We start from the raw sequence: 15379 nt of genomic DNA on the forward strand, positions 1-15379 counted from the left end.
AAAAGGATGGTGTCAGACTACACAAAGTGAAAGATTAAAAGAGAAGAACATTTTATTTGTGTACGTATTAAAGGCAAAGTAGAATGTTAATGGGTCAGGGGAAAATTACGTTGACGTGTGGAAGTGGATGTATTGCAAGCTATCGACACGGATTAACAGATGTTTCCCGTGATCTGGAAGGGGACCGAGGAGTGAACGGCTTCTTGACCAACTTCCTCGTCAGCTGTCACTGGGTTAGCGGACTGGGACGTGGTGGCCCATCGGGCTACCGCCGCCCTCCTTGCAGACTGTGCAGTTTGTGGTAGATGCCTCGCCGCTGTAGCAGCTCCGAGTGCTTGCCCAACTCAGCCACGCGGCCTTCATTGATGACGCAGATGACGTCAGCATCCTGGATGGTCGTCAGCCGGTGCGCGATCGTGATGCAGGTGCGCCCTTCCTTCGCCTTGTCCAGCGCCTCTTGCACCACCTGTTCCGCCAGAAGAACGACACTTGTAATCTACAAATTATGGTCCACGTAGCAAATGAAGAGAAACACGTTGGTCCAAAGCTTGGTTCCATTCATAAAGGTACATACCAAGGTGTAAATTAACGATATTGATCAAACTTGGCGGTTATGTTGGGAGGTCGAAATAACACAAGACAATTTTTTGTCTTTTTGCAGGAAAGGAGGGTACAAAGTTATATTACGTGTACAAAGGTAATTCCTGACAATTCTAAGTGAAAACATAGGCGTAACGTCTAAGATTCAAAATCACTGAAAACTCTGATTTGAAAAAATGCCGATAGACTAAGATGAATGTGGTTATGGAACTAAGCAGTGATTTCCTGATGAAACTGATTTTCATTATATGTGGAACAGCTCATGTTGTTGCTGTTGTGAATTTCAGTCCAAAAGACTGGTTTGATACAGCTCTCCATACTACTTCATCCCATACAAACTTCTTCATCTGCAAGTAACTACTCCAACCCACATCCTTTTGAGTCTGCTTAGTGTATACAAATCTTGGTCTTCCTCTACGATTTTTACCCTTCAAGCTGCCCTGCAGTACTAAATTCGTGATCCCTTGATGCCTCACAACATGTCCTACCAATCGATCCTTTCTTCTAGTCAAGTTGTGCCACAAATTCCTCCTCTCCCCAATTCTATTCAGTACCTCCTCATCAGTTACATGATCTACCCATCTAATCTTCAGGATTCTTCAGCAGCATCACATTTCGAAAGCTTCTATTCTCTTCTTCTCTAAACTATTTATCATCCATGTTTCAAATCCATACATGGTTACACTCTATACAAATACTTTCAGAAAAGACTTCCTGACACTTAAATATCTATGTCAACAAATTTCTCTTCTTCAGAAACATTTTCCTTGCCATTGGTGTTCTACATTTTATATCCTCTCTACGTTGACCATCATCAGTTATTTGGCTCCCCAAATAGGAAAACTCATCTACTACTTTAAGTGTCTCATTTCCTAATCTATTTCCCTCAACATCTCTGATTTAATTCGGCTACATTCCTTTATCGTCGTTTTGCTTTTGTTGATATTCATCCTATATTCTCCTTTCAAGCACTGTGCATTCCATTCAACTGCTCTTCCAGGTCCTTGGCTGTTACTGTCAGAATTACAGAGTCATCGGTAAACCTCAAAGATTTTATTTCTTCTCCATGGATTTTAATTCCAACTCCAAATTTATCTCTTGCTTCATTTACTGCTTGCTGAAAATACTGATTGAATAATATCGAGGAAAGGCTACAACCCTCTCTCAGTCCCTTCACAACCACTGCTTCCCTTTCAAGCCCCCCGAGTCTTATAACTGCTATCTGGTTCTTGTAAAAATTGTAAATTGCCTTTCACTCCCCGTATTTTAGCCCTGCCACCTTCAAAATTCAAAAGAGAGTAATCCAGTAAACATTGTCAAATACATTCTCAAAGTCTACAAATGCTAGAAACGTAGGTTTGCGTTTCCTTAATCTGTCTTCTAAGATAAGTCGTAGGGTCTGTATTGCCTCACATGATCCAACATTTCTACGGAATCGAATCTGATCTTCCTCGAGGTATTTCCATTCATCTGTACAGATTCGAATTGGTATTCTAAAGCTATGGCTTATGAAACTGATAGTTTTTTATAGACCCTCTACATACTCTTTCACCTTTCTGCTTTCCCTTCTTTGCTTAGAATTTTTTCTCCATCTGAGTTCTTGATATTGATACAAGTGGTTCTCTTTTCTTCAAAGGTCTCTTTAAGTTTCCTGTTGGCAGTATCTATCTTACCCCTAGTGATGTATGCCTCTACATCTTTACATTTGTCCTCTAGCCGTCCCTGCTTAGCCATTTTGCACTTCCTGTCGATCTTATTTTTAAGATGTTTGTTTTCCTTTTTCCCTGCTTCATTTACAGCATTTTTATATTTTCTCTTTTCATCAATTAAATTAAATATATCTTCTTTTACTCAAGGATTTCTACTAGCTTTCGTCTTTTTACCTACTTGGTTCTCTGCTGCCTTCACTATTTCATCTTTCAAATCTAACCATTCTTCTTCTACTGTATTTCTTTCCTCCGTTCTTGTCAATCGTTACCTAACTCTCTGTCTTAAATTATCTACAAACTCTGGCCCTTTCAGCTTATGCTCTTTCAGCTTATCCAATCCAGGTCGAATCTCTTTACTTTGCCCCCTTTTTGGAGTTTCTTCAGTTATAATCCGCAATTCATAACCAATTGATTGTGGTCAGAGTCCCTTCACCATCTGAATAATTTCTTTTATTTCATCATACATTTCTTCAATCTCTTCGCAAGTTGGAGCTAGTTGGCATATAAACTTGTACGTCTGTGGTAAGTGTGGGCTTCTTGTCTATCTTTGCTACAGTAATGGGTTCACTATGCTGTTCGTAGTAGCTTACCCGCGCTCTAATATTTTTTATTAATTATTAAAGTTACTGCTGCATTAAATCTATTTGATTTTGTAGTTAGAAACTTGTATACCCCTGACCAGAAGACTTGTCGCTCCTGCCATAGAACTTCAGTGATTTCCTCTCCATCTAACTTTAACCTATCCATTTCCCTTTTTAAATTTTCTAATCTACCTGCTTGATTAAGGGATCTGTCATTCCACGCTCCGGTCCGTAGAACGCCAGTTTCGTTTCTCTTGGTAACGATGTCCTCCTGAGTACTTTCCGACCGGAGATACAAATGGGGGACTATTTTATCTCCGGAATATTTTACCCAAGCGGACGCCTTCATCATTTAACCATACAGTACAGCTGCGTGTCCTGGGGAAATATTACTGATGTAGTTTCCATTTCCTTTCAGCCGTTCGCAGTACCATCACAGCAAGGCAGTTATGGTTAATGTTAGAAGGCCATATCAGTCAATCATTTAGACTCTTGCCCCTTCAACTACTGAAAAGGCTGCAGCCCCTTTTCAGAAACCACACGTTTGTCTGGCCTCTCAACAGGTTCCCCTCCGTTGTGGCTACAGTAAGGCTATCTGTCTCGCTGAGGCAAGCAAGCCTCCCCACAAAAGGCAATGTCCATGGTTCATGGGGGGGGGGGGGGGAGCATTCAACTTCAACCATTTAGAAATGTATGTTGTATTACAACTACTTAGTACTCTACAGCATCCTTACAGATTACAAATTTGAATTTTTTCCCATCATTTGCTACTGTCAAGAATGCTGTCACAAAGAACTTTGCCTATCGGAATTCACAATAATATTTCTGTCATTCATATAGGCAGCGTTATGATCTTAATACACTGCTGTTTCAATTGTCTTTATTGCGTTACCAATGACACATGATATGGAATATTATTTAACCACGAGGATTTTCAGGATTAACAACAGTTTACTTAAATTCTATTTGGTTATACGTATATAGAATGTGGATGTGGGAATGAAGTCTCATGCTTCGTGACAGAGCTTAGGGGAACTATAAGGGAGACCAGCACCACCGTACTAGGCAAGGTCCTAATGGAGGTGGTTTGCCGTTGCCTTCCTCCGACCGTAACGGGGATGAATGATGACGATGAAGAATAAACAAAATAAAACAAGTAACTTTCTGTCATATTTCAGTGGCCTCTCTCAGGGTATAAACGCAGATAGAGCCGTGTTATATATCTTATGAGTCTACGAATTTTATTGTATGGCTGATGAAATATTAGTTCATAAGACACTGTTTTTGGGTTTTAAACATGTATAATTATAGCAGCAAGTACTGCTTTTATAATCACAACCTTCTCTTAATGCTACATGCATTTAATACTGGCGTTTCGTGTAACTGTTACACAGATGTTAATTTGTTTCGTGCAGAATGGGTCCACATCCACTATGAATAATTACAGGATTTCATTTGGCGCTTAGAACAATTTTTAGCAGTTGAGGTGACTTCCATCTAAAAAGTTAATGTCATGAGTGTGCTATCATACTCACTTAAAACATGTTTTATAATTTGACCGTATATATTTGCAAGATGTGTCCGTCTCTTTATAATTAGAAGTGTAAGGAGAAAATGGAATGATAATAAAATGAAAGCAAAATTTTGAAGGAGACGCTCTACATACTAACGCCACCAGTCAACTAGAAGGTACATCTCCGTATAATTTTTGAACCGGTTATTAACTTAAGCCCTGAGTAGGTATAGATTTTAATTTTTGAACCGGTTATTAACTTAAGCTCTGAGTAGGTATAGATTTTAATTTTGATGTTGAACCTTGTCTCGCAAGGTAGGTTTTGATGAGTAAACTTTCTAAAATATTTTGTAACTATTAAAATTTCAGGACTCTGATGTTACATAACAATACCTTTTCACAATTCATCTTCCATCCACGTTAATTACTCTTATCTGATGATGACACATGCCGAAATATCATAACCAGCAAAAATATTTTGCTTAGTAATGAAGAATGTCTTATTCATAAAATATTAAGGGCTCTCACATTACCACCATAATCTGCTTTTGGTGAGTAACACGTAATTGGTGACTAGTTTCGGTGGCAAATAGTTATTTAAAGTCCATTTAATTGTGAATTATAATAAAAACATCTTGGAAGGATAGGTTAACATGTAATGCGTCTTATTCGAGTTAACACTATTCTTGGATATGACATTTTACCACCAAGATATATTGCTTACAATGTATGTTAACACCGACTTGAAAATGTAGCTTCCCACCGAACCTAGCGCCGAATGAAGTACCAACTACTAAAAGGAGCTTACAGTAGTAACGTGAATTTAGTGCAATGAAAACGAGCTGTCGAGCACGTTAAACAGTGGAAGGGGAAACTGAAGTGAAGAAGTTAAAAATTGTGTGACTCATTGCAGACGTATACAACAAGTAACCACGCAATAAGAGCACTTTAGCAATGATCGTCGAATCGGCTGCATATGTAATTTTATTATATATATGAATACAGTAACTTGTTCTCGGAAGAGCAGTTACTGTTGATGACCGTGCAGCTTTTCCCCGGAATAAATGATGACTAACTAACAACCTCAACTGCCGACAGGTGTTGTTGTTATACCTCGATGTGGACAGCTGAAAATGTGTGCCCCGACCGGGACTCGAACCCGTGATCTCCTGCTTACATGGCAGACGCTCTATCCATCTGAGCCACCGAGGACACAGACGAATAGCGCGACTGCAGGGACTTATCCCTTGCACACTTCCCGTGAGACTCACATTCCCAACTGTCCACAATTCTACCTATGTATTGTACCTTACAGACATTTGCCCACCCACTCATTACTCGCGCACGCTTTGGGGATTCCCGTAAGAGTTTGGGCAACCTGTGCGCATTCGCACAGACGAAGGTCAATGGCTGGGTAACCTTTTAACTATATATATGAATACAGTAACTTGTTCTCGAAAGAACAGTTACTGTTGATAACATCAACAGTAATGTCAGATGTCATCAACAGTAACTGTTCTTTCGAGAACAAGTTACTGTATTCATATATATAGTTAAAAGGCTACCCAGCCATTGACCTTCGTCTGTGCGAATGCGCACAGGTTGCCCAAACTCTTGCGGGAATCGCCAAAGCGTGAGCGAGTAATGAGTGGGTGGGCAAATGTCTGTAAGGTACAATACATAGGTAGAATTACGGACAGTTGGGAATGTGAGTCTCACGGGAAGCGTGCAAGGGATAAGTCCCTGCAGTCGTGCTATTCGTCTGTGTCCTCGGTGGCTCAGATGGATAGAGCGTCTGCCATGTAAGCAGGAGATCCCAGGTTCGAGTCCCGGTCGGGGCACACATTTTCAGCTGTCCACATCGAGGTATAACAACAACACCTGTCGGCAGCTGAGGTTGTCAGTTATCATGTAATTTTTTTATTCAGGCAGAGAGTTCTTTTCTTGTCGCCTGTAGTAATACCGACAGGCTCTAATCAAAGCTGGTATGCACTGCCTTAAGGCCAAATGCTGCCCCGATACGACAGGTGTAGCGCTGAGATAATCAGCTAATCAGATGCCGACGCCACTCACCTTCTCGCTCTCAGCATCGAGCGCCGAAGTGGCCTCGTCGAGCAGCAGGATCCGCGGGTTGCGGACGAGCGCCCTCGCAATGGCCACGCGCTGCTTCTGCCCTCCGGACAGCTGCGTGCCCTTCTCCCCCATGCGGGTTTCGTAGCCCTGTGGACAGACAGCGATCGCTTGGAACAGCAGTGTTGCCACGCATGGCTTTCAGCTTAGTGGTCAACCGCTCACATTACTGACACAAGTAGCCTGCAACACCCTTAACAGTCGGATGAAAGTAGAAAAACCAAACATCCTCACCTCCGTGCCTAACGTTTCCAAATGCTGGATAGATCATTGGAGATTATAAATTCTCAGAAATCACTCTAAGGAAAGGTACAGGGATCGTAGAACCACCAAATTCGTTATCCGATGCTGTGGTTTTATCAAGATCCAACGATTACTATAACGGGAATACAGAAAGGCCACATAAACTCCAAAGCACAAAAGCAATTTAAGTAAATAGAAGAGAGATTGAGTATGGTGTCGTACGCTGTCGACAACACGCAAGTCATTCAGCGTCAAGAGGTTGGCAGTAACTCATGTGGTGCGTAAAAGGATGCCACATTCACGCCTGCCCAGACCGATAGCGGAGTTCACTGCGTGCATTCGAGGCCTAATATTTAGCCTCACCTCTCTGTGTATTATCTACGCCGAATTTGCGTGTATGAAGGAATTGCTGGTATACAAATGGACTTTCTGAACTGGAGCTGAGTAAATCACAGTTAATAACATCTTAGGTGTGCTTATCAAATAGTTCAGATGGCTCTGAGCACCATGGGTCTTAACATCTATCAGTCCCCTAGAACTTATAACTACTGAAACATAAGTAACCTAAGAATATCACGCACATCCATACCCGAGGCAGGATTCGAACCTGCGACTGTAGTAATCGCGCGGTTCCGGACTGAAGCGACTAAAACCGCTCGGCCACAGCGGCCGGCGGTGTGCTTATCATCACTTTGCTCCCTGTCTCAGCAAGCACCTATTCCTAGCATCCACTCCTGGAGCGAACCTATCTCTTATTTAGACAAGATGTGTGTGTTAGCAAACGGCGCCAACTCTTCCACTTTACAAGCTGCGCAACAAGTCGTCGCGACTGCGCGATCTTCGGCAGCGATCTCATGACGTCACGGTGTTTCCGCTGTTTGGATACATATGAACTGTTCGTTTTGCTGTGCTTGTTTCAGTTTAAACTGCTACCTGAGTATTTATGGACGTCTCTAGCACAGAAATTAGCCTTAGACTACGGCCTAATGCTTATTCCATAAATTTCACTAGACAGATCTTGCGTTACGAAGGGTGAAGGGAATATAATCACTACCATTTTTACCTTGTACAATTATTTAGCAACATCACAGAAACTGTTGGTGGAGGGGAATGGGGGGGGGGGGGGCGGAAGAAAGGAAAGGAAATAGAAGGGACTGGTCAGATCAGCTGCATCGGAACTTTATGTGAATTCAACGGTGATGATTCAAAATGCCTGCTAGACAGAGACTCGAACCCGTGGTCTTTTGCTTTCTAGACAGTGGCGGACACAGTGTTTATCGCAACTGCACGGACTATCTCGGTACGCTCCCTGCTGATCGACATTCCCACCTACCGCGACCAATCCGCGACCCCCTCCATGCTCAAAATATTTTGATTCCCCCTGGATGTCGAACGTAAACGTGCATCAGCAGTGAAGGTTGTGCACTCATTGCCCATCGAGGTGAATAAATTATATGGTGTGTATTCTTTCAAGCAGGTCCGAAAGAACAGACACCAGTCATTCGTATATTTAGTAATCCACGAAGTGAAGGAAATTATAGAACTCTAGTGATAACGCAGAGGAAAAAGCTAAAATGACACAGCGTATATACGTCGTATTCAATCTGCCGGAAAGCAAGGAACAATTGGGTAGTACTGGCAAAACGAGGTGGCGGAGACGTTTAGTTCATACACCAGTAATGGTAGCAAAGAAAGGAATGTTGAAAAGTAATATAAATAACGGACAAAAGGGTCGCGAAGAACAAGTGGAAGAAATGGCGAATTCCATTTGTCACAGTATTACGGGCGATCTACCCTAATCCAGCGCCTGGTCGACCATGGCTTGCACAAAATTATAAAGACGACCCACAGTGTCAAAGCGTTCTGTGTAATTGTAACACAATGAATTATTAAAAAATGGAGATAGATTTGAGCAACTAGCTAACACACCACTAACCAGAATGTTTTTCGAGAAAGTAGACTTATCGTCTCGGCTGATTTAAAAATAAACTAGCTAAGAATATCATAGAGTGAGAAAAGTCAGTAGTCAGTTACGGTTCTTTTCACGACCTGCCTGTCGGTTTTGCTGTCTCCAGTTTATTTTTCCAATTAATCGTACACACTGTAAAGGTTATTACACATTCACATTACGTGGCTAACAGTATTCATGAATGGAGAGAAAAACACAGATAATTTGTGGTAACTAAGGTCTGTTTGCACGAAAATGTTCACATCACATTCTACCAATCAAATTACTTTGATCAATGTACAAAGGCTAGCTGCTACTCAAGTACGGTACAGATAAAATTACAAATGTAATCATTAACAATCCGAAAACAAATACTGGAAAATGCTTTACTGAATATCAACACTTCTGTAATATTCTCACGTACCACACTTTCTTACTTATGTAAATAGGATATCGCATCAAAAATGATTTTGTGATGTCAATTAAGTCGACAGTTTAAGGTACTTTGGCTTCTAAGTTTTATGTAGAGCAGTCATTTCTTTTTCATATATGTCTCTCTCTGAATCAATATTCTTTTTTTTGGCTGTTTCTCTTTTTTTAGTAAGAGTATAAGGTATATTGAGTTATTATCATTATTTAAGTTTTGCATTTTTTTAGATGGCGTTCACTGAAACGCATAATTTCTAACGTCGGTTCAGGTTTAGTTTTAGTGAAAACTGACGGTATACGCTTCCTCTTCTGTTCATAGATATAGTTCATACGCACCCATTAGATTTATCTTCTTACCCAGATGCATGAAGATTCCAATACAACAATAATTGTTAACCTTTATTCCTGATTTCGGTTACGATTCTCAGAAGAGATGCTAATGAATTTCTGCACGACTAAATTCTTCTCCCAGTACCAGGTCTCAAAATTTTCCTACACAACAACAGTGACCAGTGCAGTTTTCTCATACCTGCGGCAGAGAGGAGATGAAGTTGTGTATATTGGACTTCTTGGCGGCTTCGATGATCTCGGCCATGGGAACATGCCTCTCGTTGTCGCCATATGCGATGTTCTCAGCGATGGTCCTATCGAACAGCACCGGCTCCTGCGAGACGATGCCCATCTGATCCCGCAGGTTCGCCATTTTTACCTTGGACACGTTTCGGCCGTCCACAGACTGTCAACAGAAGAACACGCTCTTATATCAATATTACCCATGCTTACGAATACAGTTACTTGGATAATTGTTACTGGTCGTTAATTCACATGAAAGTAAGATTGGTCAGCGGAGACCCTTAAATTACCAGTGTTCAATATAAGAATAGATTTTGTTCCGTACATGTAAATCTGTACTCTACGAACCATTGTGAGATGCATCGAAGACGCTACACGTAGTTTATTGTCGCGTTAATCTTTCTTTTCGTTCCTTTCACATGCGGAGCGTGAAGATAATTAGATGTAGGACGACTCTGTGGGAGGTGTTTTGTATGGAATTTTAACTGACATGCTCTGCGACCTATGAATACAAAAGTTTGAAAGAATACATGATGTTTCTGCGTGGAACACAGTTCCTGAACTTTTGTGAGTTATTTCGCTAGAGATGCGCATTCGTAAAGTGTTTGAAAGTTATGAATTTTCAACATTTATGATACGTTATCATCTTAGCAAACCAGACTTCTTACCATTTGCACTGCTCTACTTTTTACGAATTCCATTTCTCTTCTCAGTACGAACGGTTGTGGATATCATAAATTAAGGCCGTATTAAGTTTTGGTTTCTGAGGTATTATGTGTTTTACTTTATTTTATTGTTTTAGAAGTGTTGCACCTTACTGGTGCCCGACCAATCAATCTTAGTCTTCCATTTGCTATATCTATAATTCAGTCTATTTGTTTGTACCACCTCACAGCTCATATGTATGTATGGTGCTATCACTATAGTTGTCACTAATCTTTCACCAAAGGACACCTCCGTTTCACGTTTCGTATACTACCCAACCTTGCATTGCACTACATTAAGAGCCAGTTGCCACTCCTTACGCCATACAAAGGTGTAACTAGATACTACTGCAATTTTTATAGGGTAGAATTTCCGCTACAAAAAACCTGGGATGGCAACTAACAATATCCAGTAAGATGTTAATGAATGCCACACACACCAACCATCCTATTACGCTCCTCAGCTTCACAGCAGGTATTACTTCTCTGTCTCCATTACGAATAACGTTTACCTAATGCCAATCTAGATGGTTTGGATCCGGTTATAAAACTGGCTTCATATCCCATAGGAGTATTCTTCCTGAGCATGGTTCCTTTAGAGAACGTCAAACTTGTACTGAATCGAAAGTTTTTTGAAAATGTAGAAATAATAAATTAACATTGTTTAGAATATTCGAAGCTCTGATATCGTGTTTGCATAGCGTGAGTTTCCCATGGTAGATGTTTTCCGAAACCAAGCTGGCTTCCATGAGAAGATAATTTATTTCCGAATAGATCATAATGGCAAAACCAAGTATATACTTTCTCTTTGCTCTTATCAACTTTTGATGGTTCACAACTTACACTGAACGTCTGCAAAAGTATGTGAATGATTGCGTTGTTACTTTTGATACACGTAGAGCCAATATCGATATCGTCACCAAGACTTATCAGTTGCGATGCTGATTACCTATGGACTTTGTGTCTGTATTCTGCGTGCGACTTGAACAGTCTTTGATTGTTACTGTCAATATACAATAGTTTAACAATTGCTTCATCTGCACTGTAATTGTGGCCTTCAATCCATGACTGATGTGATGCAGATCTCCAAGCTAGTCCTGTGCTAACCTGTTCATTTATGGATAATTACTGTAGCCTACAATCAAATTAAAGATCTGTGTTCCTCTACAAATATTACACCTCAGTCTTCCTTTCATTACGAAACTGACGATGCCTTGATGTTTCACGATTACCCCATCAACTTGTCCCTTAATTAAAACAATTTGTTCCATAAATTTCTTTTGCCCCCAGTAAGACTGAGTACCATCTCTGTAGTTATTAGATCTGCTCAAGTAATATGCTAAGTACTTCAGCAGTTTCACATTTCTAAATCTTGTATTCTCTTCTTGTTCGAACTGATTATCGTCAGCATTTCAGTTGCGTACAAAGCTATTCTCCATACAAATAGGCTCGCCTTCGGGAACGACTTCCTACATTAAATTTATTTTCTATGTTAACAAATTTCTCAATTCATGAAACGGATGATATTATCAGTCTGCACTTTAAATCCTCTCTATTTTTGCGAGCATCAGTTACATTCCTGCCCTAGTGGCGAAAGTTACGGACTGCATTCAGTGTCTCTTTTCTTAACTTAATTCTTTGAGCATCATCTTATTTAATTCAGCAAGTTTCCATTACCCTTCTTTCACTTCTGTTGATATTCATCTTATAACTACATTTCAAGATACTACCCATTCGGTGCAGCTGTCATTTGAAGTTCGTTGTCATCTCTGATAAAATTATAATCTTGTGATAAATCCCCAAATTTTTTATTTGTTTTCCCTGAAGTTTAGTTCCCTTTCCAGATTTCGCAATGGTTTCCTTTACTCCCTGTTCAGTCGGCAGGTGAACAACATTAAGAAGAGGTTACAGTCCTGTCTCACTTCATTCCCAAATACTGCTTCCCTTTCATGCTCTTCGACTCTTATAACTGCAGTCTCGTTTATGAACAAATTGCAGACACATTTCTTGTTCCGTATATTTTATCCTGACTGCCTTTAAAATTTCAGACCTTGTATTACAGTCAACATTGTCAAAAATATTCTCTTTATTTGCAAATGGTTTGGACGCAGATTGCCATTTCTTCGGTCTATCTTTTAAGATGCGTAATGTCGTAGAGTCAGTACGCATTCGACAGTTACAATTTTCCCCCGAAAACCAAACTTCTCTTTCCCAAGGTCGTCTTCTACCAGTTTTCCCATTCATTTGTAAATAATATGAGTCAATATTTTGTTTCCATGACGTAGTAAACTGATGGTCCGGTAATATTCACACGTGTTTCTTTGGAATAGGAATTATCAAATTCTTTTGAAATTCTGACGATACTTTACCTGGCTGATATATGACGCCTAGGAGGGAGAACAGTTTTGTCACGGCTCACTCTTCCATGGACATCGATGGTTCTAAGGGAATATCCTCTAGTCCATGAGATTTGTTTCGATAGTTTTATTTTAAGTTACAATTTTTTATTAAACAGTATGTAATTCCATTACATTATTATACGGATGCTAAGGTACTATTTCATCATAGATCCATTAAGCTAATCTCACATAATATCTCCTGTCTTATACTGATACAGTTCCTTTCCTGTTTCCGTAATATTATGTTCAAGGTTGTTTGTTTTATGCAAACCCTCTATGTATTCCTTGGAACATTGAACAATTTATATTCGTTTTCATTAAAAATGAAATTCCTCCAGCTGTACATAAGATTTTACATTCACTTCGCTACTAGTTTAGACGTTGCGGCAACGCCATCTTCAGGCCCGTACATTTTGACGAAATCGGTTGTGTGTGGCTCAGTCTAGAAGTCCGCTGTAAGACCAACATGTGCTCCACATGGATGGCGGGCAGTAACTAGTGACACTAGTGGAGCACGTGTTGGTCTTTCCGTGGACTTCTAGACTGAGTCACACACAACCGATTTCATCAAAATGTACGGACCTGAAGATTGCATTGACGCAACGTCGAAACCAGTAGCGATGTAAATATAAAATCTTACTTACAGCTAGAGGAATTTCATTTGTAATAAATAATCATACCAGCTGTGTCCCACCATCCTGTTTAAATATGGATGTACGAAAATTATATTCAGGACAACACTATCAAAAAGTTGTTCTAAATGTACAGTTTCCTTAAATGTAGGTTTTTCAGTCTTCTGTATATCCCCCAAGATACGTCATAGGTTCCTAGACTGTTTCTTAAGTCTGTTGTCTAGGCACTGCTACAACACGAAATACGAAAGCTCGGTCATGCCGCAATAGGAATGACACCTGGTGGAATAACAGGATAGCAAACACAGTAGCGACAGCAGGAGGGCCAAGGGCGTACTCACCACGACGCCGGCGGTGGGGTCGTAGAACCTCTCCAGCAGCTGCACGGTGGTGGACTTCCCGCAGCCGGAAGGCCCCACCAGTGCGACCGTCTGCCCGGGCCGGATCTCGAGGTCCAGGCCGCGCAGCACCAGGCTGCCCACGCGCGTCGGGTACGCAAACTGCACGTTAGAGTACTGCACCTCGCCCTCACTCTTCTGTGGACGGATACAAGTTTTCATATCATGTTACTAGTAACCAGGCCCATCAGAAAACTGTGCAAGAGACTGACACAGTTGCAAATAATAACACAGATTCTCATTTAGCACTCAACAGTGTTTACGACAGTCAGTGCAGATGTAGTTGTCAGTCAGTGTGGTAGGTGGTGACAGAGAAGATCGTTCAAAGCTCTCTGTGAACTCATAAGTGATATCTTTAAGAAATATTCTTCAAATGGATAAAATTGTTTCAAGCAGCTTAACTTAAGTTTATTCACTATTACATTAAAAAAATGGTTCAAATGGTTCTGAGCACTATGGGACTTAACATCTGAGGTCATCAGTCCCCTAGAACTTAGAACTACTTAAACCTAACTAACCTAACGACATCACACTCATCCATACCCGCGGCAGGATTCGAACCTGCGACCGTAGCGGTCGCGCGGTTCCAGACTGAAGCGCCTAGAACCCCTCGGCCACTCCGGTCGGCCTATTACATTCACAAGCTTAATAAAATGAAATACTGTATACCATAAATAAGTTAAGTTATTCCTTCGTATAAGAGAGTAATCACGTTGCAGCATTGACACCGCAACTCATATTTTACAACTGCAACGGCAAAGCAAACGTGAAGCTCTAGATAGAGGCTCCCAGATAGATGCCATTTTCCTTGACTTCCGGTAGGCGTTCGATACGGTTCCGCACTGTCGCCTGATGGACAAAGTAAGAGCCTACGGAACATCAGACCAGCTGTGTGGCTGGACTGAAAAGTTTTTAGCAAGCCGAACACAACATGTTTTTCTCAATGGAGAGACGTCTACAGACGTTAAAGTAACCTCTGGCGTGGCACAGGAGAGTGATATGAGACCATTGCTTTTCACAATATATATAAATGACCTCATATATTGTGTCGGAAATTCCATGCGGCTTTTCGCGGATGATACTGTAGTATCCAGAGAAGTTGCAGCATTAGAAAATTGCAGCGAAATGCAGGAAGATCTGCAGCGGATAGGCACTTGCTGCAGGGAGTCGCAACTGACCCTTAACATAGACAAATGTAATGTATTTCGAATATATAGAAAGAACGAACCTTTATTGTATGATTATATGATAGCGGAACAAACACTGGTAGCAGTTACTTCTGTAAAATATCTGGGAGTATAAGTGCGGAACGATTTGAAGTGGAATGACCATATAAAATTAATTGTTGGTAAGGCGGGTGCCAGGTTGAGATTCATTGGGAGTGTCCTTAGAAAATGTAGTCTATCATCAAAGGAGGTGGCTTACAAAACACTCGTTCGACCTGTACTTGAGTATGGCTCATCAGTGTGGGATCCGTACCAGGTTGGGTTGACAGAAGAGATACAGAAGATCCAAACAAA

General features: G+C 40.9%; 1 protein-coding gene across 1 annotated transcript in view; it reads right to left on the minus strand.

Annotated features, from left to right (window-relative positions):
* Positions 1 to 265: 265 nt before the first annotated feature.
* LOC126412933 (ATP-dependent translocase ABCB1-like) overlaps positions 266 to 15379 on the minus strand; it is a 125180-nt gene continuing 110066 nt past the window's right edge. Inside the window, exons 17-20 of the mRNA XM_050082822.1 lie at positions 13803 to 13997; positions 9683 to 9889; positions 6477 to 6623; positions 266 to 466 (exon numbers count right to left, since the gene is read on the minus strand). Coding sequence (XP_049938779.1) covers positions 266 to 466; positions 6477 to 6623; positions 9683 to 9889; positions 13803 to 13997 — 750 coding nt within the window. The remainder of the gene's footprint in view (positions 467 to 6476; positions 6624 to 9682; positions 9890 to 13802; positions 13998 to 15379) is intronic.

Source organism: Schistocerca serialis, chromosome 7 (genome assembly GCF_023864345.2).
Source record: "Schistocerca serialis cubense isolate TAMUIC-IGC-003099 chromosome 7, iqSchSeri2.2, whole genome shotgun sequence".
Classification (NCBI taxonomy): domain Eukaryota; kingdom Metazoa; phylum Arthropoda; class Insecta; order Orthoptera; family Acrididae; genus Schistocerca; species Schistocerca serialis.